General features: G+C 47.8%; 1 protein-coding gene across 1 annotated transcript in view; it reads left to right on the top strand.

The window, feature by feature from the left end:
• Positions 1 to 1,117: 1,117 nt before the first annotated feature.
• PPP2R2D (protein phosphatase 2 regulatory subunit Bdelta) overlaps positions 1,118 to 24,586 on the top strand; it is a 163,120-nt gene continuing 139,651 nt past the window's right edge. Inside the window, exons 1-2 of the mRNA XM_063962189.1 lie at positions 1,118 to 1,660; positions 1,781 to 1,855. Coding sequence (XP_063818259.1) covers positions 1,654 to 1,660; positions 1,781 to 1,855 — 82 coding nt within the window. The 5' untranslated portion in view covers positions 1,118 to 1,653. The remainder of the gene's footprint in view (positions 1,661 to 1,780; positions 1,856 to 24,586) is intronic.

Below are 24,586 nucleotides of genomic sequence, written 5' to 3'. Positions count from 1 at the left end.
AGGCTGTAATTGACTGCAAAGGATTTGCAAGAAAGTATTAAAAAGTGAAAGTTTGATTTAGGATTGTTTAGTTTGTCCCATTACTTTTGGTCCCTTAAACAGTGGGAGGCACATATAGAAACCGTTGTAATTCCTACACCGTTCACCTGATTTGGATGTAAATACCCCCAAATTAAAGCGGAAAGTCTGCAGTTAAAGCACATCTTGTTTGTTTCCTTTCAAATCCATTGTGGTGGTGTTTTTAAAGCCCAAAATATGAGATTTGTGTCGATGTCCCAATATTTATTGACCTGACTGTATATATAGCAAATACTGCTAGTCTAAGCATGATAAAGTACCAGATTAATAACAGCAATGCCCTGTAGAAAATATACCATAGTTCTGTGCAGTATAAGGTAACATACTGTATGTATAATTTATAATTCAATGGCACAGACTGGAATATGATCCCTAGAGGGGCTGGTGGGCCCGCCAGCCAGGGGGGCCCACCGGTGGTTTTCCCTGTACCCCTGTGGGCCAGTCCATCCCTGATAGCAGCATATACTATACCGGAGGTACAAAATGAATGTGGTCTTCCAGCTAAGGTGGCAGGCTAGCTTTGGGATGGACATCCACAATGAAACCATAGAGCACTGAGGTTCTCAAACTCGGTCCTCGGGGGCCCACACAGTGCATGTTTTGCAGGTCTCTTCACAGAATCGCAAGTGAAATAATTAGCTCCACCTGTGGACCTTTTAAAATGTGTCAGTGAGTAATTAATACACCTGTGCACCTGCTGGGTTACCTGCAAAACATGCACTGTGTGGGCCCCCGAGGACCGAGTTTGAGAACCTCTGCTATAGAGGGTCAATTTTTACAGAAACCATTGATGAATATGTTGGGGTGGGCCGCAAATGAGCTGAGCGGCGTGGACTGTTAGATTCCGCCATCGGAAGCAAACCATCGATGTTTGATGCCTGTCTCTTGGCTAGCTGATGCCACTGGAGAAGTACATGCTGCCCATTCCCTTTCTGCGAGACAGTCCCGAACCATGGACCAGAAAAGGGGCGGCGCTAAAGCCAAAGTGGGAGGAGTTTCCCGATAAAGTGCATCGTTTTGGAGGCGGGGCTTACTGAGTGTCCCGATTTCTCGTGATGAATGAATGAATGTGTGTGAGGAGGAGGCCTGTTTAGCATATGGGGCTGTATATTGCACTAGTCATGACAGAACCTACACACACCTGGCACGGAATAGTGCGGGTGTCCCGACATTAGTGCGAACCCTCAGCCGCTGACAGAACGTATTCGCCGCTCACACAGCAGCAGCCGCCCGTGTAACCCCGTCGGTGCCGCCCAGGGGAGGGCCCAGGCCGCCACCGCCGCTGTGTGACAGCACTGTGCCGCGCCCGGCGGCCGGAGGGTTAAATGACGTCACCGAATCATGCCGACGAGCGATGTGCGCCATTTTGTAGCCCCATCCCGGAGCAGCCGAGAGCGGCTCCTGAGAACTGCAGCGCCCGGCCCCTCCTTCCTTCCTCACCGGCAGCAGCCGCCGCCAGCCGAGCTCCACAGCAGGGGGGAGGGCACTGAGCGAGTGTGAAGGGCGAACCCTCCCCGTCCTCCTCCTCCTCAGCGACGCCCGGAGAGGGAGGCCTGGTCCTAGAGGGCAGCAGCCATGGCAGGTACATAACACAGGAGGAGGAGGCTGCGGCCTGCTCGCCAGCACGGGGCCGGGGGGTGGCGTTGGGGGACCGGCCAGACCAGGGCTCCCTCTCACCGGATGTGTTTCTCTTGTCTTGCAGGAGCGGGCGGAGGGAACGACTTCCAGTGGTGCTTCTCCCAGGTGAAGGGGGCCATAGACGAGGATGTGGCGGAAGGTCGGTACAGCAGACTGGAGACTCTGATTTTCCAACTTTTCTCATGTTGTAATGGGTCTGGGCCCGGCACCCAGTGGGTGAGCCACTGCAGCTGCAGGCACTCCTGGGGGCCGTGACGTGTATTGCTCTGCGCCCGCTGCTGGGAGGAGGAGGGGGTAGGACAGCAGGGGGATGCTGCTACTGATGGGTCTGAGGTTATGGGCCTGGCACCCACTGGGTGATGCTGCTGCTACTGTAATAGGTCTGGGGTTATGGGCCTGGCACCCACTGGGTGATGCTGCTGCTACTGTAATAGGTCTGGAGTTATGGGCCTGGCACCCACTGGGTGATGCTGCTACTGTAATAGGTCTGGAGTTATGGGCTTGGCACCCACTGGGTGATGCTGCTGCTACTGTAGTAGGTCTGGGGTTATGGGCCTGGCACCCACTGGGTGATGCTGCTGCTACTGTAATAGGTCTGGGGTTACGTGCCTGGCACCCACTGGGTGAGACTGGGTGAGCCGCTGCAGGCACTCCCGGGTTGCCGTGACGTGTATTGCTCTGCGCCCGCTGCTGGGAGGGGGGGGGACAGCAGGAGGATGCTGCTACTGATGGGTCTGGGGTTATGGGCCTGGCACCCACTCGGTGATGCTGCTTCTGTAATAGGTTTGGGGTTATGGGCCTGGCACCCACTGGGTGATGCTGCTACTGTAGTAGGTCTGGGGTTATGGGCCTGGCACCCACTGGTTGAGCTGCTGCAGGCACTCCCGGGTTGCCGTGACGTGTATTGCCCTGCGCCCGCTGCTGAGAGAGGGATGGGGGAGGACAGCAGGGGGATGCTGCTACTGATGGGTCTGGGGTTATGGGCCTGGCAGCCACTGGGTGATGCTGCTACTTTAGTGGGTCTGTGCCCGGCACTCAGTGGTTGAGCCGCTGCAGGTGCTCCCGGGTTGCCGTGATGTGTACTATTCTGTGCCTGCTGCTGGAAGGAGTAGGAGGGGGGATGCTGCTACTGTAATGGGTCTGGGCCTGGCACACAGTGGGTGATGCTGCTACTTTAGTGGGTGTGGGGTTATGGGCCTAGCACCCACTGGGTGACGTTGCTACTGTAATGGGTTTGGCACCCAGTGGGTGAGCCACTGCAGCTGCAGGCACTCCTGTGGGCCGTGACATGCATTGCTCTATGCCCGCTGCTGGGAGAAGGAGGGGGAGCACGGCAGGGGGATGCTGCTACTGTAATGGGTCTGGGCCTGGCACACAATGGGTGATGCTACTGTAAAAAGTGTGGGGTTATGGGCCTGGCACCCACTGGGTGACGCTGCTATGGTAATGGGTCTTGGCCTGGCACCCAGTGGGTGAGCCGCTGCAGGCACTCCTGGGTTGCTGTGACGTATATTGTTCTGTGCCCGCTGCTGGAAGGAGGGGGGGGGGCAGCAGGGGGATGCTGCTACTGATGGGTCTTGTGTTATGAGCCTGGCACCCACTGGGTGATGCTGCTACTGTAATGGGTCTGGGCCCGGCACCCAGTGGGTGAGCCGCTGCAGGCACTCCTATGTTGCCATGACGTGTATTGTTCTGCGCCTGCTGCTAGGAGGAGTAGGAAGGGAATGCTACTACTGTAATGGGTCTGGGGCTGGCACACAGTGGGTGATGCTGCTGCTTTAATGGGTATGGGGTTATGGGCCTAGCACCCACTGGGTGACGCTGCTACTGTAATGGGTTTGGGCCTGGCACCCAGTGGGTGAGCCGCTGCAGGCACTCCTGTGGGCCGTGACATGTGTTTCTCTGTGCCCGCTGCTGGGAGGACAGCAGGGGAACTGCTGCAACTGTAAAGGGTCTGGTGGTCTTACCCTGGCACCCAGTGGGTGACGCTGCTACTGTAATGGGTCTGGGCCTGGCACCCAGTGGGTGAGCCGCTGCAGGCACTCCTTGGGCCGTGACATGTGTTGCTCTGTGCCCGCTGCTGGGAGGACAGCAGGGGAACTGCTGCAACTGTAAAGGGTCTGGTGGTCTTACCCTGGCACCCAGTGGGTGATGCTGCTACTGTAATGGGTCTGGGCCTGGCACCCAGTGGGTAATGATGCTATTGTAAGGGGTCAGGGCTTGGCACCCAGCTCTGTGCCCACTGCTAGGAGGAGGAGGGGAGGACAGTAGGGTGATGCTGCTTTTGTGCTGCCAGCGACCAAGCTTTGATTTGCCAATGTCCAGAGAGGACATCCTCTATGCTAGGAGGTAGGCAACGCTTGGCACTCCAGCTGCTGTGGTACTATACATCATAGAATGACCTAAAATCTAAATGATGGCAAGACATGCTGGGTTTTGTAGTACCATAGCAGATGGTGTGCTGTATGTTGCCTATCCCTGCTCTAGGTCAGTAGTATTTCAGTACTGCAGCCCTCCAGGCCAGGCCGCATCCAGCATAGTCACCACAGAGCAGTGGTTGTTTATGGATGGAGAGCAGCCTCTCGTCTTTGTGGTTCATTCATAACTTCCAGTATGAAACCAGAGGGTGTGTAGTTGTTTGATTAGAGGCAGTGATGTCACGTGGGAAATAAGTGGTAGTTTGTGCATGCTGGGAAACCTGCATGGCTTGTATGTGCAAAACAGGGTGCTTTTATTGTGCTTTTTTTTTTTAATTCTTGTTTGTGTGGGTTTAATTGCTTGTTATAGCAGCACCAGACTTGCCCACTTATGCTAGTGTCAAGTCTGTTTTATTGGCTTCGGATGAGGCTCAAGTTTCAGGGCAGCATATGCCACATGAAGTTCCTTGCATTAATCCAGACACTTTATATATGTGTGTGTATATATTGGTTACAATGCATAAGTAAATGCGGGTACATATTAAGTGGGTATGTAATGTGTGTGTACTTACCTATTGAGCAGATATGGTGGACTAGATTCATAGTCTTATATCATAATACTAACATTAAAGATAGGGTGGTGGGGTGGATAGAGTTCAGTGACTAATGCAAACCTGTCATTTACCAGAGGCTCTCCACCCCTGTTATTTTCAGTATTCTAACCTTGTTAAAGTGAACAAGCCAATGGATTTTATTTATTTATTTTCATTTAAAAACTGGCGTTCTTAATTATGTATATAGAATTTTTGGTACGGTGTCCCACGTTCTTCAGACTGGAAAATATAATGTGCATATAGTTCTTAAGCAGTGCATTTACATTGGCGACCTATCCACTACAGTATTGTTAAGGTGCCCATACACTAGTGCGATATTGCTGATTTAATCCGATTCTGATGTTTCGGGCCGATTAATCAGATGAAAACTGGCAAATGGCATGCGTTTTACCTCCGATCCGATGCGCAGACCCCCTGGGATCGGAGCCCCTAGATCAGAAGTACTGTACTATAGCTATATCATATAGGCAGGCTTGGCTGGGGTCGCATATGATACATCATGTGCAAAAGGACTGCATACAATGGGGTCAATTCTATTCGGCAACTAAAGAATAGCGCCGGGAATTAGCTCCCGACGCTATTCAATTCTGCTGCTAGTTGCCCGCAATTGTCGGGAATTCTTCTCTCATCCCCGGGGGATGAGAGAAGAAACCCGACAAAAGTGCTGCCTCGCGGCCGGCTCGAGGCTGATTCTGTCGGGAATCGGCCTTGCGCCGGGTAGTTAAGTCGGAGAATGCCCGTTCTCCCGACAAAACTACCTGTTAAGTCGGCGAGAACGGGACATCGCCGACTTAACTTTAGCTGAATTGAATAGCGTCGGGAGCTAATTCCCGGCGCTATTCTTTAGTTGCCGAATAGAATTGACCCCAATGTATCATATGCGATCCTGCTGCCGGGCAGTTCAAGGGTAATCGTATGTGACTTCTCCCCTTCGAGAAGTCGTATAAGTGTATAGCCAGCTTTAGTGGCTGAGAAACATTCTGGCTCCAAACTTTTTTGGGAGGGCAATTCAATTGTTAATAACTCCCGTCTAAAGTGACGAGGAGCTATTTCATTCTTTTGTGCGACCAGCCTAAGGCTGCACTTCTGCGCATACCCTCCTAAGGTGCGAGCAGGAATCCACGTAAAGTAGGTGACAGGTATTTGGGGCATGTCATGTCTTAACTGTACACACCCAACACTGGAGAAATGGCCTAATGCTGGTTAATCCCGTACATTTGGGCGCGAGAATTCGTCCGCTGCAACCAGTATAGGACTGGTCGCACACCCCAATAGAATAGCTCCTGGTCACTGAGTGAAACTTAACAGACCTTGTTCTCAATACTGACACTACTCTGTATGAGAGATGCTTGTTCAATGATCATTAAGACAACTAAAATAAAAATGTGATACTATCTATTGGAGTGTATATTTTTCCTGTCATGCCTAAGATACATATAGTAGACATTTTCACTGTAAAAGTATGTTGTGTACAATATCTTGTGTTAAACGTGTTTCCTTGATGCCGTTTTGTAAACAAATTGTCCATTGATGGTTTTGGTAGTATGAGAAACTGTTTATCTGCAAAGTAGATTTCTCTATCGTCCTAAGTGGATGCTGGGGTTCCTGAAAGGACCATGGGGAATAGCGGCTCCGCAGGAGACAGGGCACAAAAAAGTAAAGCTTTACTAGGTCAGGTGGTGTGCACTGGCTCCTCCCCCTATGACCCTCCTCCAGACTCCAGTTAGATTTTGTGCCCGAACGAGAAGGGTGCAATCTAGGTGGCTCTCCTAAAGAGCTGCTTAGAGAAAGTTTAGTTTAGGTTTTTTTCTTTACAGTGAGTCCTGCTGGCAACAGGATCACTGCAACGTGGGACTTAGGGGGAAAGTAGTAAACTCACCTGCATGCAGAGTGGATTTGCTGCTTGGCTACTGGACACCATTAGCTCCAGAGGGATCGAACACAGGCCCAGCCGTGGAGTCCGGTCCCGGAGCCGCGCCGCCGACCCCCTTGCAGATGCTGAAGCGTGAAGAGGTCCGGAAACCGGCGGCTGAAGACTCCTCAGTCTTCATAAGGTAGCGCACAGCACTGCAGCTGTGCGCCATTTTCCTCTCAGCACACTTCACTGGGCAGTCACTGAGGGTGCAGAGCGCTGGGGGGGGGCGCTCTGAGAGGCAAATATAAACCTTATACAAGGCTAAAAATACCTCACATATAGCCCATAGGGGCTATATGGAGATATTTAACCCCTGCCTGACTGGAAAAATAGCGGGAGAAGAACCCGCCGAAAAAGGGGCGGGGCCTATCTCCTCAGCACACGGCGCCATTTTCTGTCACAGCTCCGCTGGTCAGAACGGCTCCCAGGTCTCTCCCCTGCACTGCACTACAGAAACAGGGTAAAACAGAGAGGGGGGGCACATTAATGGCTATATATATATATATATTAAAGCAGCTATAAGGGAGCACTTAATATAAGGATATCCCTTGTATATATAGCGCTTTGTGGTGTGTGCTGGCAGACTCTCCCTCTGTCTCCCCAAAAGGGCTAGTGGGTCCTGTCTTCATTAGAGCATTCCCTGTGAGTTTGCGGTGTGTGTCGGTACGTGGTGTCGACATGTATGAGGACGATATTGGTGTGGAGGCGGAGCAATTGCCAAATATGCAGATGTCACCCCCCAGGGGGTCGACACCAGAATGGATGCCTTTATTTGTGGAATTACGTGATGGTTTATCTTCCCTTAAACAGTCAGTTGAGGACATGAGGCGGCCGGACAATCAATTAATGCCTGTCCAGGCGCCTCAAACACCGTCAGGGGCTGTAAAACGCCCTTTGCCTCAGTCGGTCGACACAGACCCAGACACGGGCACTGATTCCAGTGACGACGGTAGAAATTCAAACGTATTTTCCAGTAGGGCCACACGTTATATGATTTTGGCAATGAAGGAGACGTTACATTTAGCTGATACTACAGATACCGTAAAACAGGGTATTATGTATGGTGTGAAAAAACTACAAACAGTTTTTCCTGAATCAGAAGAATTAAATGACGTGTGTGATGAAGCGTGGGTTGCTCCTGATAAAAAGTTGATAATTTCAAAAAAGTTATTGGCATTATACCCTTTCCCGCCAGAGGTTAGGGCGCGCTGGGAAACACCCCCTAAGGTGGACAAGGCGCTCACACGCTTATCCAAACAAGTGGCGTTACCCTCTCCTGAGACGGCCGCACTTAAGGATCCATCAGATAGAAAGATGGAAGTTATTCAAAAGAATATATACACACATGCAGGTGTTATACTACGACCAGCTATAGCAACTGCCTGGATGTGCAGTGCTGGAGTAGTTTGGTCAGAATCCCTGATTGAAAATATTGATACCCTAGATAGGGACAATGTTTTACTGTCGTTAGAACAAATAAAGGATGCATTTATCTATATGCGTGATGCACAGAGGGATATTTGCACACTGGCATCTCGGGTGAGTGCTATGTCCATTTCAGCCAGAAGAGCCTTATGGACACGACAGTGGACAGGCGATGCGGATTCAAAACGTCACATGGAGGTTTTGCCGTATAAAGGGGAGGAGTTATTTGGAGTTGGTCTATCAGACTTGGTGGCCACGGCTACTGCCGGGAAATCCACTTTTTTACCTCAAGTCACTCCCCAACAGAGAAAGGCACCGACCTTTCAACCGCAGCCTTTTCGCTCCTACAAAAATAAGAGAGCAAAGGGCTTGTCGTACCTGCCACGAGGCAGAGGAAGAGGGAAGAGACACCAACAGGCAGCTCCTTCCCAGGAACAGAAGCCCTCCCCGGCTCCTGCAAAAACCTCAGCATGACGCTGGGGCCTCTCAAGCGGACTCGGGGACAGTGGGGGGCCGTCTCAAAAATTACAGCGCGCAGTGGGCTCACTCGCAGGTAGACCCCTGGATCCTGCAGATAATATCTCAGGGGTACAGGTTGGAATTAGAGACGGATCCTCCTCATCGTTTCCTGAAGTCTGCCTTACCAACCGTCTCTTCCGAAAGGGAGAGGGTGTTGGAAGCCATTCACAAGCTGTACGCTCAGCAGGTGATAGTCAAAGTACCCCTATTACAACAAGGAAAGGGGTATTATTCCACTCTATTTGTGGTACCGAAGCCGGATGGCTCGGTAAGGCCTATTCTAAATCTGAAGTCCTTGAACCTCTACATAAAAAAGTTCAAGTTCAAGATGGAGTCACTCAGAGCAGTGATAGCGAACCTGGAAGAAGGGGACTTTATGGTATCCTTGGACATCAAGGATGCGTATCTACACGTTCCGATTTACCCCGCACACCAGGGGTACCTCAGGTTCATTGTTCAAAACTGTCACTATCAGTTTCAGACGCTGCCGTTCGGATTGTCCACGGCGCCTCGGGTCTTTACCAAGGTAATGGCCGAGATGATGATTCTTCTTCGAAGAAAAGGCGTATTAGTTATCCCATACTTGGACGATCTCCTAATAAGGGCAAGGTCCAGAGAACAGCTGGAGACAGCTTTAGCACTATCTCAAGAGGTGCTAAGACAACACGGGTGGATTCTGAATATTCCAAAATCCCATTTAATCCCGACAACTCGTCTGCTGTTCCTAGGAATGATTCTGGACACGGTTCAGAAAAAGGTTTTCCTTCCAGAGGAAAAAGCCAAGGAGTTATCCGATCTGGTCAGGAACCTCCTAAAACCAGGAAAAGTGTCAGTACATCAATGCACAAGAGTCCTGGGAAAAATGGTGGCTTCTTACGAAGCAATTCCATTCGGCAGATTCCATGCAAGAATATTCCAAAGGGATCTGTTGGACAAATGGTCAGGGTCGCATCTGCAGATGCACCTGCGAATAACCCTGTCACCAAAGACAAGGGTGTCACTTCTGTGGTGGTTGCAGAAGGCTCACCTATTAGAAGGCCGCAGATTCGGCATTCAGGATTGGATCCTGGTGACCACGGACGCCAGCCTGAGAGGCTGGGGAGCAGTCACACAAGGAAGAAACTTCCAGGGAGTATGGACGAGTCTGGAAAAGTCTCTTCACATAAACATTCTGGAACTAAGAGCAATCTACAATGCTCTAAGCCAGGCGGAACTTCTCCTGCAAGGAAAGCCGGTGTTGATTCAGTCGGACAACATCACGGCGGTCGCCCATGTAAACAGGCAGGGCGGCACAAGAAGCAGGAGTGCAATGGCAGAAGCTGCCAAGATTCTTCGCTGGGCGGAGAATCACGTGATAGCACTGTCAGCAGTGTTCATCCCGGGCGTGGACAACTGGGAAGCAGACTTCCTCAGCAGACACGATCTTCATCCGGGAGAGTGGGGTCTACATCCAGAAGTCTTCAACATGTTAATAGACCGTTGGGAAAGACCAATTGTAGACATGATGGCGTCTCGCCTCAACAAGAAACTGGACAAATATTGCGCCAGGTCAAGAGATCCACAGGCAATAGCTGTGGACGCACTGGTAACTCCTTGGGTGTACCAGTCAGTGTATGTGTTTCCTCCTCTGCCGCTCATACCAAAGGTATTGAAGATCATACGGCAAAGAAGAGTAAGAACAATACTAGTGGTTCCGGATTGGCCGAGAAGGACTTGGTATCCGGAACTTCAAGAGATGCTCACGGACGAACCGTGGCCTCTACCTCTGAGAAGGGACCTGCTACAGCAGGGTCCCTGTCTTTTTCAAGACTTACCGCGGCTGCGTTTGACGGCATGGCGGTTGAACGCCAGATCCTAAAAGGGAAAGGCATTCCAGAAGAAGTCATTCCTACCTTGATTAAGGCACGGAAGGAAGTCACCGTGAAACATTATCACCGCATTTGGCGAAAATATGTAGCGTGGTGCGAGGATCGGAGGGTTCCGACGGAGGAATTCCAACTGGGTCGTTTCCTACATTTCCTGCAATCAGGATTATCTATGGGTCTCAAATTGGGATCCATTAAGGTTCAAATTTCGGCCCTGTCAATATTCTTCCAAAAAGAATTGGCCTCTGTCCCTGAGGTCCAGACTTTTGTCAAGGGAGTACTGCATATACAGCCTCCTGTGGTGCCTCCGGTGGCACCGTGGGATCTAAATGTAGTTTTAGATTTCCTCAAATCCCATTGGTTTGAACCATTGAAAAAGGTGGATTTGAAATATCTCACATTGAAAGTGACTATGTTACTAGCCCTGGCCTCTGCCAGGAGAGTATCTGAATTGGCGGCTTTATCTTATAAAAGTCCTTATCTAATCTTCCATTCGGATAGGGCAGAACTGCGGACTCGTCCGCATTTTCTCCCTAAAGTGGTATCAGCATTTCATCTGAACCAACCTATTGTGGTGCCTGCGGCCACTAGCGACTTGGAGGACTCCAAGTTGTTGGATGTTGTCAGAGCCTTAAAAATATACATTGCAAGGACGGCTGGAGTCAGAAAATCTGACTCGCTGTTTATATTGTATGCACCCAACAAGTTGGGCGCACCTGCTTCTAAGCAGTCGATTGCTCGTTGGATTTGTAACACAATTCAACTTGCACATTCTGTGGCAGGCCTGCCACAGCCTAAAACTGTAAAAGCCCACTCCACAAGGAAGGTGGGCTCATCTTGGGCGGCTGCCCGAGGGGTCTCGGCATTACAACTCTGCCGAGCAGCTACGTGGTCGGGGGAGAACACGTTTGTAAAATTTTACAAATTTGATACCCTGGCAAAGGAGGACCTGGAGTTCTCTCATTCGGTGCTGCAGAGTCATCCGCACTCTCCCGCCCGTTTGGGAGCTTTGGTATAATCCCCATGGTCCTTTCAGGAACCCCAGCATCCACTTAGGACGATAGAGAAAATAAGAATTTACTTACCGATAATTCTATTTCTCGGAGTCCGTAGTGGATGCTGGGCGCCCATCCCAAGTGCGGATTATCTGCAATACTTGTACATAGTTATTGTTAACTAATTCGGGTTATTGTTAAGGAGCCATCTTTAAGAGGCCCTTTCTGTTGTCATACTGTTAACTGGGTTTAGATCACAAGTTGTACGGTGTGATTGGTGTGGCTGGTATGAGTCTTACCCGGGATTCAAAATGCCTCCCTTATTGTGTATGCTCGTCCGGGCACAGTACCTAACTGGAGTCTGGAGGAGGGTCATAGGGGGAGGAGCCAGTGCACACCACCTGACCTAGTAAAGCTTTACTTTTTTGTGCCCTGTCTCCTGCGGAGCCGCTATTCCCCATGGTCCTTTCAGGAACCCCAGCATCCACTACGGACTCCGAGAAATAGAATTATCGGTAAGTAAATTCTTATTATCCTTCCCACTGGCTCCCATGTCACTTGATTTATTTGACTCTCCTCTAATTGAGTAGATGTTACATGCACATCTTTAACTATATCACTGTTGTACCTATTGTGAACTATGAGTGTGCTTGGACAATAGTTACTCTTTGAGGAAGTTTCAGTTAAGCACAAGGTCCTGTAGGAGCCTGGCCTGATGTGTTCCTCTGTGCACTTCCAGGTATTATGGTACAGAAAACATAGTAAAAATAAGCAAAGTGCATGCAAAAACATGCAGTGGCTTCATACCAGCAATATCCCGTAGTATCGTGTTGTGCAGTATGTCTACAGGAACTCGTGCTTAAATAATTCTCTCCCCTCTGGTGTGGAATTCAAATGTTATCGCAGGTCCCTGCACCCGTCCACTGACAGCTATTCAAATGCTTCTGCCGGCAGACGCGAGACCTTTATTTCAGCTCACTTCCTCCCTGGTACTGCGAGCTGAAATGCGCGAAAAGTGGCCCGTTTGGTCACCCAAAAGGGACTTCGTGTCGCACCCATTCATTTAGTTGGGTTTTGCCGCTTTACACGGCTGAACATGACACTAATGGGTGAGATTAGCGTGATAACGGAGACAATTGATTATTGCCCCGCGATTAAACAATTGAATTTCCCCCTCTGTGTGTGAATTTTGTGACAGCTGGCTGAAGATAATGCGCTGAAACACATAACACGTTGAGGAGATTTATCAAGACTTCTAAAGAGAAGTTTCTGTCTCCTATATAAATTTTATAGAATGTACTTGATAAATGCTACCTCAAAGCAAATTTGCTGCTGTGGGCACCTTTTCCACTTGTCCACTCTCTAGATGGCTTCATACATTTTCCCATAGTTTGTTTTCCAATTTCATGGTTTTGATTCAATTGTTTGCGCTGCCCCCTGTCGGGCATCTATACAAATGGGCGCAATTCAATTGTTGCTTCATTTGGTAAAATTGATGTGCCCAAATGCACCAGGATTAGACATAGAAAGGAGGACTGGCGGTAATAAGACCGACACCGGTATCCTGATGCTCAGAATCGTGTAAGTATTCTAGCCCCCCCCCCCCCCCGGGGTAGTGCTACCTCCCCCCCCCCCCCCCCCCCCCCCCCACTCTTCCCCGATGGGACACCCTGTATTTTAGGATGTTTGTTTTCCCCCTTTTCAAGAAGAGTTCTAAAGTAGAAATCCTTTAAAATAAATTATAATAATTGAATCAATGCATCTGCTGGCTGCCTCATATGATAGCATGTACAGGTGAAATGCACTCAGCAGGACAGTCCTGTGGTCCAGTAGGAAATATTAATAGTGCTGGTGGTGACCCATCTACAATGGGCAGAGTCCTTACCCCACCTTGTATAATAGGCAAAAATAACCCTTTCCGTTCACTCCAGGATATGATGATGAATTGGAGCAGCAGGATAAATTAATATACTGAGATGAGCTCTAAAGAGTGGCTTATTGCAGTGATTCTCAAACTCTGTCCTCGTGGCCCCACACAGATCATGGTTTCCATATCACCCAGCAGGTGCACAGGTGTATTCATTACACACTGACACATTTTCAAATATCCACAGGTGGAGCTAATTAGTTCACTTATGTTTCTGTGAGGAGACCTGGAAAACGTGAACTGTTCATGGTCCTGAGGACTGAGTTTGAGAACATGTGGCTTGGGACATAGGTTCTCAAACACTGTCCTCGGGATCACAAAAAAGTTGATTTTTTTTTTTTGCAGGTCTCCTCACAGAATTGCAAGTGAAATAATTAGCACCAGCTGTGGATCTTTTCAAGTGTCTGTGAGTAATGAGTACACTTGTGCACCTGCTAGGTGACCTGGAAAATGTGAACTGTTTGGGGTCCTAAGGGCCGAGGGGCAGATGTATTAACTTTGAGACGGCATAAGGAAGTGATAAACCAGTGATATGTGCAAGGTGATAAAGGCACCAGCCAATAGGCTCTAATATGTAAATTAACAGTTAGGATCTAATTGGCTGGTGCCTTTATCACCTTGCACATATCACTGGTTTATCACCTCCTTATGCCTTCTCCAGGTTAATACATCTGCCCCCGAGTTTGAAAACCTATGGCTTAGGGTATCACTACTCGTTTATTTGTTAGGAATATGCGGGTAAATGTATTATAGCGGCACGCATTGTGCTTCTATAACGCTTCACATGACTACCGAGTTGAAGCTAGAAGGCACATCGGCAAGACGTAAGAACATCTTGTCTGCCGAAGTGGTTCGCTCACCCTCCGGCGATGTCCCCCTGAGCACGCAGCGCATCAGCTCAGTGCTAATGCGCTGTCTCCTTCCCATCTGGGCAGCATACATTGCCTTATTTTTCGGTCAGCATACATTGCCCAACCATATCGGCCTGCCATCTTACATATATATTTCTCTATCGTCCTAGTGGATGCTGGGGTTCCTGAAAGGACCATGGGGGATAGCGGCTCCGCAGGAGACAGGGCACAAAAAGTAAAGCTTTTGGATCAGGTGGTGTGCACTGGCTCCTCCCCCTATGACCCTCCTCCAAGCCTCAGTTAGATTTTTGTGCCCGGCCGAGAAGGGTGCAATCTAGGTGGCTCTCCTAAAGAGCTGCTTAGAAAAGTTTAGCTTAGGTTTTTTATTTTACAGTGAGTCCTGCTGGCAACAGGATCACTGCAACGAGGGACTTAGGGGAGAAGAAGTGAACTCACCTGCGTGCAGGATGGATTGGCTTCTTTGGCTACTGGACATTAGCTCCAGAGGGACGATCACAGGTACAGCCTGGATGGTCACCGGAGCCTCGCCGCCGGCCCCCTTGCAGATGCTGAAACGAGAAGAGGTCCAGAATCGGCGGCAGAAGACTCCTCAGTCTTCTTAAGGTAGCGCACAGCACTGCAGCTGTGCGCCATTTCCTCTCAGCACACTTCACACGGCAGTCACTGAGGGTGCAGGGCGCTGGGAGGGGGGCGCCCTGGGAGGCAAATGAAAACCTTTTTTGGCTAAAAATACCTCGCATATAGCCTCCGGGGGCTATATGGAGATATTTAACCCCTGCCAGAATCCATTAAAGAGCGGGAGACGAGCCTGCCGAAAAAGGGGCGGGGCCTATCTCCTCAGCACACAGCGCCATTTTCCCTCACAGAAAGGCTGGAGGGAAGGCTCCCAGGCTCTCCCCTGCACTGCACTACAGAAACAGGGTTAAAACAGAGAGGGGGGGCACTAATTTGGCGTTAGAAATATATAAAAGATGCTATAAGGGAAAACACTTATATAAGGTTGTCCCTATATAATTATAACGTTTTTGGTGTGTGCTGGCAAACTCTCCCTCTGTCTCTCCAAAGGGCTAGTAGGTCCTGTCCTCTATCAGAGCATTCCCTGTGTGTGTGCTGTGTGTCGGTACGTGTGTGTCGACATGTATGAGGACGATGTTGGTGAGGAGGCGGAGCAATTGCCTGTAATGGTGATGTCACTCTCTAGGGAGTCGACACCGGAATGGATGGCTTATTTAGGGAATTACGTGGTAATGTCAACACGCTGCAAGGTCGGTTGACGACATGAGACGGCCGACAAACAATTAGTACCGGTCCAGACGTCTCAGAAACACCGTCAGGGGTTTTAAAACGCCCGTTTACTTTAGTCGGTCGACACAGACACGGACACTGAATCCAGTGTCGACGGTGAATAAACAAACGTATTCCTTATTAGGGCCACACGTTAAGGGCAATGAAGGAGGTGTTACATATTTCTGATACTACAAGTACCACAAAAGAGGGTATTATGTGGGATGTGAAAAAACTACCGTAGTTTTTCCTGAATCAGATAAATTAAATGAAGTGTGTGATGATGCGTGGGTTCCCCCCGATAGAAAATTATTGGCGGTATACCCTTTCCCGCCAGAAGTTAGGGCGCGTTGGGAAACACCCCTTAGGGTGGATAAGGCGCTCACACGCTTATCAAAACAAGTGGCGGTACCGTCTATAGATAGGGCCGTCCTCAAGGAGCCAGCTGACAGGAGGCTGGAAAATATCATAAAAAGTATATACACACATACTGGTGTTATACTGCGACCAGCGATCCCCTCAGCCTGGATGTGCAGAGCTGGGGTGGCTTGGTCGGATTCCCTGACTAAAAATATTGATACCCTTGACAGGGACAGTATTTTATTGACTATAGAGCATTTAAAGGATGCATTTTCTATATATGCGAGATGCACAGAGGGATATTTGCACTCTGGCATCAAGAGTAAGTGCGATGTCCATATCTGCCAGAAGATGTTTATGGACACGACAGTGGTCAGGTGATGCAGATTCCAAACGGCAAAAAGGTGTATTGCCGTATAAAGGAAGAGGAGTTATTTGGGGTCGGTCCATCGGACCTGGTGGCCACGGCAACTGCTGGAAAATCCACCGTTTTTACCCTAAGTCACATCTCTGCAGAAAAAGACACCGTCTTTTCAGCCTCAGTCCTTTCGTCCCTATAAGAGTCATATCTGCCCAGGTATAGAGGAAAGGGAAGAAGACTGCAGCAGGCAGCCCATTCCCAGGAACAGAAGCGTTCCACCGCTTCTGCCAAGCTCTCAGCATGACGCTGGGACCGTACAGGACCCCTGGATCCTACATGTAGTATCCCAGGGGTACAGATTGGAATGTCGAGACGTTTCCCCTTCGCAGGCTCCTGAAGTCTGGTTTACCAAGGTCTCCCTCCGACAAGGAGGCAGTATGGGAAACAATTCACAAGCTGTATTCCCAGCAGGTGATAATCAAATTACCCCTCCTACAACAAGAAAAGGGGTATTATTCCACATTATATTGTGGTACTGAAGCCAGAAGGCTAGGTGAGACCTATTCTAAATCTAAAAAAATTTGAACACTTACAAAGGTTCAAATCAAGATGGAGTCACTCAGAGCAGTGATAACGAACCAGGAAGAAGGGGACTATATAGTGTCCCGAGACATCAGGGATGCTTACCTCCATGTCCAAAATTTGCCCTTCTCACTAAGGGTACCTCAGGTTCGTGGTACAGAACTGTCACTATCAGTTTCAGACGCTGCCGTTTGGATTGTCCACGGCACCCCGGGTCTTTACCAAGGTAATGGCCGAAATGATGATTCTTCTTCGAAGAAAAGGCGTCTTAATTATCCCTTACTTGGACGATCTCCTGATAAGGGCAAAGTCCAGGGAACAATTGGAGGTCGGAGTAGCACTATCTCGGATACTGCTACAACAGCACGGGTGGATTCTAAATATTCCAAAATCGCAGCTGATCCCGACGACAAGTCTGCTGTGCCTAGGGATGATTCTGGACACAGTCCAGAAAAAGGTGTTTCTCCCGGAAGAGAAAGCCACGGAGTTATCCGAGCTAGTCAGGAACCTCCTAAAATCAGTGCATCATTGCACAAGGGTCCTGGTAAAGATGGTGACTTCCTACGAAGCAATTCCATTCGGCAGATTTCACGCAAGAATTTTTCAGTGGGATCTGCTGGACAAATGGTCCGGATCGCATCTTCAGATGCATCAGCGGATAACCCTATATCCAAGGACAAGGGTGTCTCTCCTGTGGTGGTTACAGAGTGCTCATCTTCTAGAGGGCCGCAGATTCGGCATTCAGGATTGGATGCTGGTGACCACGGAGGCCAGCCCGAGAGGCTGGGGAGCAGTCACACAAGGAAAAAATTTCCAGGGAGTGTGATCAAGTCTGGAGACTTTTCTCCACATAAATATACTGGAGCTAAGGGTAAATTTATAATACTCTAAGCTTAGCAAGACCTCTGCTTCAAGGTCAGCCGGTATTGATCCAGTGGGAAAAACATCACGGCAGTCGCCCACGTAAATAGACAGGGCGGCACAAGAAGCAGGAGGGCAATGGCAAAAACTGCAAGGACTTTTCGCTTGGCGGAAAATCATGTGATAGCACTGTCAGCAGTGTTTCATTCCGGGAATGGAAACTGGGAAGCAGACTTCCTCAGCAGGCACGACCTCCACCCGGCAGAGTGGAAACTTCATCGGGAAGTTTTCCACATGATTGTAAACCGTTGGGAAATACCAAAGGTGGACATGATGGCGTCCCGTCTGAACAAAAAACGGGACAGGTATTAAGCCAGGTTAAGAGACCCTCAGGCAATAGCTGTGGACGTTCTGGTAACACCATGGATGTACCAGTCGGTGTATGTGTTCCATCCTCTGCTTCTCATACCTAAGGTACTGAGACCTATAAGACGTAGAGGAGTAAGAACTATACTCATGGCTCCGGATTGGCCAAGAAGGACTTGGTACCCGGAACTTCAAGAGATGCTCACAGAGGACTTATGGCCTCTGCCGCTAAGAAGGGACTTGTTTCAGCAAGTACCATGTCTGTTCCAAGACTTACCGCAGCTGCGTTTGACGGCATGGCGGTGGAACGCCGGATCCTAAGGGAAAAAGGCATTCCGGAAGAGGTCATTCCTACCCTGGTCAAAGCCAGAAAGGAGGTGACCGCACAACATTATCACCACATGTGGCTAAAATATGTTGCGTGGTGTGAGGCCAGAAAGGCCCCACGAAGAAATTTCAACTCGGTCGATTCCTGCATTTCCTGCAAACAGGAGCGTCTATGGGCCTCAAATTGGGGTCCATTAAGGTTCAAATTTCGGCCCTGTCGATTTCCTTCCAGAAAGAAGTGGCTTCAGTTCCTGAAGTCCAGAAGTTTGTCAAGGGAGTATTGCATATACAACCCCCTTTTGTGCCTCCAGTGGCACTGTGGGATATCAACGTAGTTCTGGGATTCCTCAAATCACATTGGTTTAAAAACCAGTCAAATCTGTGGATTTGAAGCATCTCACATGAAAAGTGACCATGCTCTTGGCCCTGGCCTGGACCAGGCGAGTGTCAAATTGGTGGTTTTTTTTCTCAAAAAAGCCCATATCTGGTTGTCCATTTGGACAGGGCAGAGCTGCGGACTCGTCCCCAGTTCTCTCCCTAAGGTGGTGTCAGTGTTTCACCTGAACCAGCTTATTTTGGTGCCTTGCGCCTACTAGGGACTTGGAGGACTCCAGGTTGCTAGATGTTGTCAGGGCCCTGTAAATATAGGTTCCAGGACGGCTGGAGTCAGGAAAACTGACTTGCTGTTATCCTGTATGCACCCAACAAACTGGGTGCTATTGCTTCTAAGCAGACTATTGCTAGTTGGATGTGTAATACAATTCAGCTTGCACATTCTGTGGCAGGCCTGCCACAGCCAAAATATGTAAATGCCCATTCCACAAGGAAGGTGGGCTTATCTTGGGCGGCTGCCCGAGGGGTCTCGGCTTTACAACTTTGCCGAGCGGCTATTTAGTCAGGGGCAAACACGTTGGTAAAATCCTACAAATTTGATACCCTGGCTAAGGAGGACCTGGAGTTCTCTCATTCGGTGCTGCAGAGTCATCCGCACTCTCCCGCCCGTTTGGGAGCTTTGGTATTATCCCCATGGTCCTTTCAGGAACCCCAGCATCCACTAGGACGATAGAGAAAATAAGAATTTACTTACCGATAATTCTATTTCTCGGAGTCCGTAGTGGATGCTGGGCGCCCATCCCAAGTGCGGATTATCTGCAATACTTGTACATAGTTACAAAAATCGGGTTATTATTGTTGTGAGCCATCTTTTCAGAGGCTCTGCTGCTGTTATACTGTTAACTGGGTTCAGATCACAGGTTGTACAGTGTGATTGGTGTGGCTGGTATGAGTCTTACCCGGGATTCAAAATCCTTCCTTATTGTGTACGCTCGTCCGGGCACAGTATCCTAACTGAGGCTTGGAGGAGGGTCATAGGGGGAGGAGCCAGTGCACACCACCTGATCCAAAAGCTTTACTTTTTGTGCCCTGTCTCCTGCGGAGCCGCTATCCCCCATGGTCCTTTCAGGAACCCCAGCATCCACTACGGACTCCGAGAAATAGAATTATCGGTAAGTAAATTCTTATTTTTTTCTTTTCACAAATCTTTTATTGACAGGTTAGCAGAAATGACATGTACACTGGTTGGGGTAATCTAAAACATTAGCAGATTTTGGGTAAATTTTAGAAAGGGGAACCATTACTTAATGTTACCAGATTATACCAGGAAGTTAAGGAGAAACATTTTCTCAGAGCCTCTTTAAATATAAAGGACAATGTATGGACATATGGCAACCAGACATTGAAAAATTTCATATATATATATATATATATATATATATATATATATATATATATATATATATATATATATATATATATATAAGCAAGGGAGGAGGTATAGCGCCACTTGTGAAGTATAATCTCAGTAAATACAACTTAAGATAAAGTTAATATTGTTTAAACATTACCATAATAAAACACACATAACCTCATTAAAGGTGTCTGCCGGGCCCTAAGTATGCAGTGCCGGTATCGCACTGCTGGGCATATGGAAAAATGGAGAGATAGGGTTCGGCGCTCAGTGTTGCTAAAAAATGGTGAGTTTAAAAGCCAAAAAATATATGCATGTATAAAATTTATAAAAATAATTTTTAATATATATGAGAGTAAAAAAGGTTCTTATTACAAAAAGCATAAAAGGCATAAAAACATACAAACATAAAAAGTCAGGACCAAGTTTTAAAAGGATAAGGAGTTTAACTTAACTCAAGAACAGCAAGGGGTTAGTGCAGGAAACCCAACGCGTTTCGTCTCATCAGACTTCTTCAAGGGGTAGGGACATAATGAGCTTTCCTGTCTATTTATAGCTAAAGTAGCTGGTAAAGGGGATGTGACATCACAGATCATCACATGATGCAATTAAATATTGAAGATTTTTTTAACATACTTTTAGTGCGGTAAAATCATATTAGGTACATAGTCAGAGCAGAGTCAGTGGTTGCAGGGTGCAGAAAACGGGTGTATCATAAGCAATAGTTCATGTAAACAGTCAAAAACAGTAAAAACTGATATAATAGTGGCATTTCCGCCACACTTCCGGTTGCGGGTGACGCGATTTCGTCACTTCCGCCCCACTTCCGGTGCGCGATTGCGCATGCGCCCGCGGCGTCTCCCGGCTGTCAAGTTGTTTTGCCATTTTCTTATCCCCGACGGGCGTCAAAGTGTATGTGAAGGTTATGTCTCTCCAGATAGGTGCGGCCGCGGCCATCTTTGCTGGGATTCAGTCCATTAATTGTATAGGCTGGTGGCCATTTTTCAGAAGTTCATCTCATGTCCAGCTATTCTCCTGTTGCTTACGTGTCCATAGCAACGGCACCATAAGTAAAAAGAAAAAAGATAAAAGATAGTGATCTTCAGGCAGCGGAGTTTTTGCAGAATTCAGGACTTTGCATAAATTTCTTATGTTTTATATATATGTATAATAGTAAGTAATGATATAACTTGGAAAAATAAAGTGCTGGAGCATTAATAAATATAATAGATAAATACATATAGATATATATAAATAAAAAAAAATATATATATATATATAAAGGGGAAGTATACAAAGTGCAAGGTGCAATCTATAAATATGAATATAATCACAGTGCGTTATTAGAGGGTGTATTTCAATTAAGGGAGAAGGTGGGGGGGGGTTTGAGGAACAGGGAAGGGATAATCATATATGAAGGTGACAGAGGCAGGTGCGGATTGATTTATTTTTACAAGAAAAATGTGTGGAGTGCAAGGTTTCTCGTGGTTAATGGTGTTGATTTTTAAGAAATACATATTTGGTATTGTGCTGACATCATTTATTTGATTCTACAGTACCCAATATTCCCAGGTAGTCTCCCTCCCTGGTACTGATCAGGCCCAAACACTGCTTAGCTTCCAAGATCAGACGAGATTGGGCGTACAAGTGTGGTTTGACTGTATGCGAAATAAGACATCATAATACCACGTGATTGATGGTTTTATTTCTAATGCTTAAAAAATCTGGTGAGCTGGATTTAAATCGTGAAGTGAAGGAGGGGAAATAAAGGAAAGTCGAGTCTTGCTGGGATACTGCACCTCACAAGAACGGTGCGATCTCGTATCCCTCATTCAAGCCAGCTGGATGTAGAGTCTGCAGCTGGAAAATCCAGTACATTTCCCGTCTGGACAACTTGTTCCCGAGATCTCCTCCTCTCTCGCCCAAGCAAACGTGTTCGATTGCCTTAAAAGTAAGTTCCTCTGGGTCGGAGTTATGTTTAGCTGCGAAATGTCGAGAGACTGCATGACTGGCCACCTTATTCTTTATATTTCTTATATGTTCTTGGATCCGGATTTTAAGGGGTCTTCATTTTGCAGGTGCACTCCAGGAGGTAAATCACAGATGATGTATTGCAATTCATAAAGTCCTTTATGGTGTATTCATTCTTGTCCTCTGTATTGCTGAAGGTTTTCCTGTTCCGATGTAGGTATTTACATATATTGCACTTCCCACATTTATACGACCCCTTACATTTCAACATAGAAGTGTTGCGAGTGGATTTATCCCTCAGCATACTGGGTGCAAGAAGGTCTTTTAGGTTTTTAGATTTTTTAAAAATTAGTTCTGGTCTGGGCGGTAAGATTTCTTTGAGAACTGGGTCCATTAGAAGAATTCCCCAATGGGATTTAAGGGAGTCTCTAATCGCTTTCTCATGTTGACTAAATGTAGTAATGAACGCGATTCTTTCCTTCGTTTCTTCCTTGGTTTTATATGTTAGTAGCTTTTCCCTATCCAAACACCTTGTTTTTTCCAGTGCTTCATCTAGGAGTGGCTTCGGGTAACTCTTCTCTTCAAATCTCTTCCTGTATATCTCCAATTGATCTTCACAGTCTTTTGCGCTGGTGCAGTTTCGTTTGATCCTTGAGAACTGGGAGGCCAGGATGTTATTCTTCCACCTATCTAGGTGATTGCTTTGGTAGTGTAGATAACTGTTCATATCTACTTTCTTAATAAAATTTTTGGTGGTAACTCTTCCATTCTCCCCAGTTAGAATTAGATCCAAGTATTCAACGGATCTAGCATTAGTTGTTGAGGTGAATGCAAGGTTCAAATCGTTGTCTCCCAAAGCACTTAAGAATTCGTTAAAAGCTTCTGGTGTGCCGTCCCAAATTATTAAAATATCATCGATATAACGTTTATAAAACACCACATTCTCCTTAAAAGCGCTTAGGGTGTAAACCTGTTTTCTCTCCCAACATCCCATAAAGAGATTCGCAAAGCTCGGGGCAAAAGTCGTACCCATCGCTGTGCCGCAGCATTGTAGATAAAACTGGTTTAAAAACTTAAAATAATTGTGGCTCAGGATGAAATACATAATATCACATATAAAATTTCAGTGACTGTTGGTCAATGATGGATCGCTGTCTAAAAATTCCCTGCATGCGGCTATGCCTTTAGAGTGTTCAATGCATGTGTACAGGGATTGCACGTCCACTGTTGCCCAAATGTAAGTATCCTTCCATTGAACTGTTTTCAATAGGTTGAGCACTGATGTCGTATCTTTCAAGAAGGATGGGAGATCTTTTACATAATTCTTCAGGAAGATATCAACATATTCCGATAGATTTGCAGTTAGTGAGCCTATGCCTGCCACTATTGGACGGCCAGGTGGGTTACTCAAAGACTTATGTATCTTTGGCAGAAAGTAAAAAGTGGGGGTAATTGGATTAGACTGCATGAGGTATTGGTATTCTTCTTTGGTTATCACGTTGTTTCTTAATCCCTGCACAAGTAATGTCCTCAGGTCTTCCACTAGGACTTCTTTTGGGTCGTTCTGAAGCACTGTGTATGATTTCGTGTCTCCCAAAAGTCTAAGTGCCTCCTTTGTATACGCCTCAAGGTCCATGATTACTAATCCACCCCCTTTGTCAGCCTGTTTTATAACCAGGTTGTTGTTCTTCTGTAGTTTTTTCAAGGCTTCACATTCACGGTTTTTCATGTTCCTTTCCTTTACCGGTTTTAGTTCTGTGTCGCATAAATCTTTAATCTATATTTCTCTATCGTCCTAGTGGATGCTGGGGTTCCTGAAAGGACCATGGGGAATAGCGGCTCCGCAGGAGACAGGGCACAAAAAGTAAAGCTTTAGGATCAGGTGGTGTGCACTGGCTCCTCCCCCTATGACCCTCCTCCAAGCCTCAGTTAGATTTTTGTGCCCGGCCGAGAAGGGTGCAATCTAGGTGGCTCTCCTAAAGAGCTGCTTAGAAAAGTTTAGCTTAGGTTTTTTATTTTACAGTGAGTCCTGCTGGCAACAGGATCACTGCAACGAGGGACTTAGGGGAGAAGAAGTGAACTCACCTGCGTGCAGGATGGATTGGCTTCTTTGGCTACTGGACATTAGCTCCAGAGGGACGATCACAGGTACAGCCTGGATGGTCACCGGAGCCTCGCCGCCGGCCCCCTTGCAGATGCTGAAACGAGAAGAGGTCCAGAATCGGCGGCAGAAGACTCCTCAGTCTTCTTAAGGTAGCGCACAGCACTGCAGCTGTGCGCCATTTCCTCTCAGCACACTTCACACGGCAGTCACTGAGGGTGCAGGGCGCTGGAAGGGGGGCGCCCTGGGAGGTAATGAAAACCTATTTTTGGCTAAAAATACCTCACATATAGCCTCCGGGGGCTATATGGAGATATTTAACCCCTGCCAGAAACCGTTAAGAGCGGGAGACGAGGCCGCC

This window comes from Pseudophryne corroboree, chromosome 3 (assembly GCF_028390025.1).
Source record: "Pseudophryne corroboree isolate aPseCor3 chromosome 3, aPseCor3.hap2, whole genome shotgun sequence".
Classification (NCBI taxonomy): domain Eukaryota; kingdom Metazoa; phylum Chordata; class Amphibia; order Anura; family Myobatrachidae; genus Pseudophryne; species Pseudophryne corroboree.
Note: the sequence above shows the minus strand (reverse complement) of the source record. Positions and strands in the feature narration are given on the sequence as shown.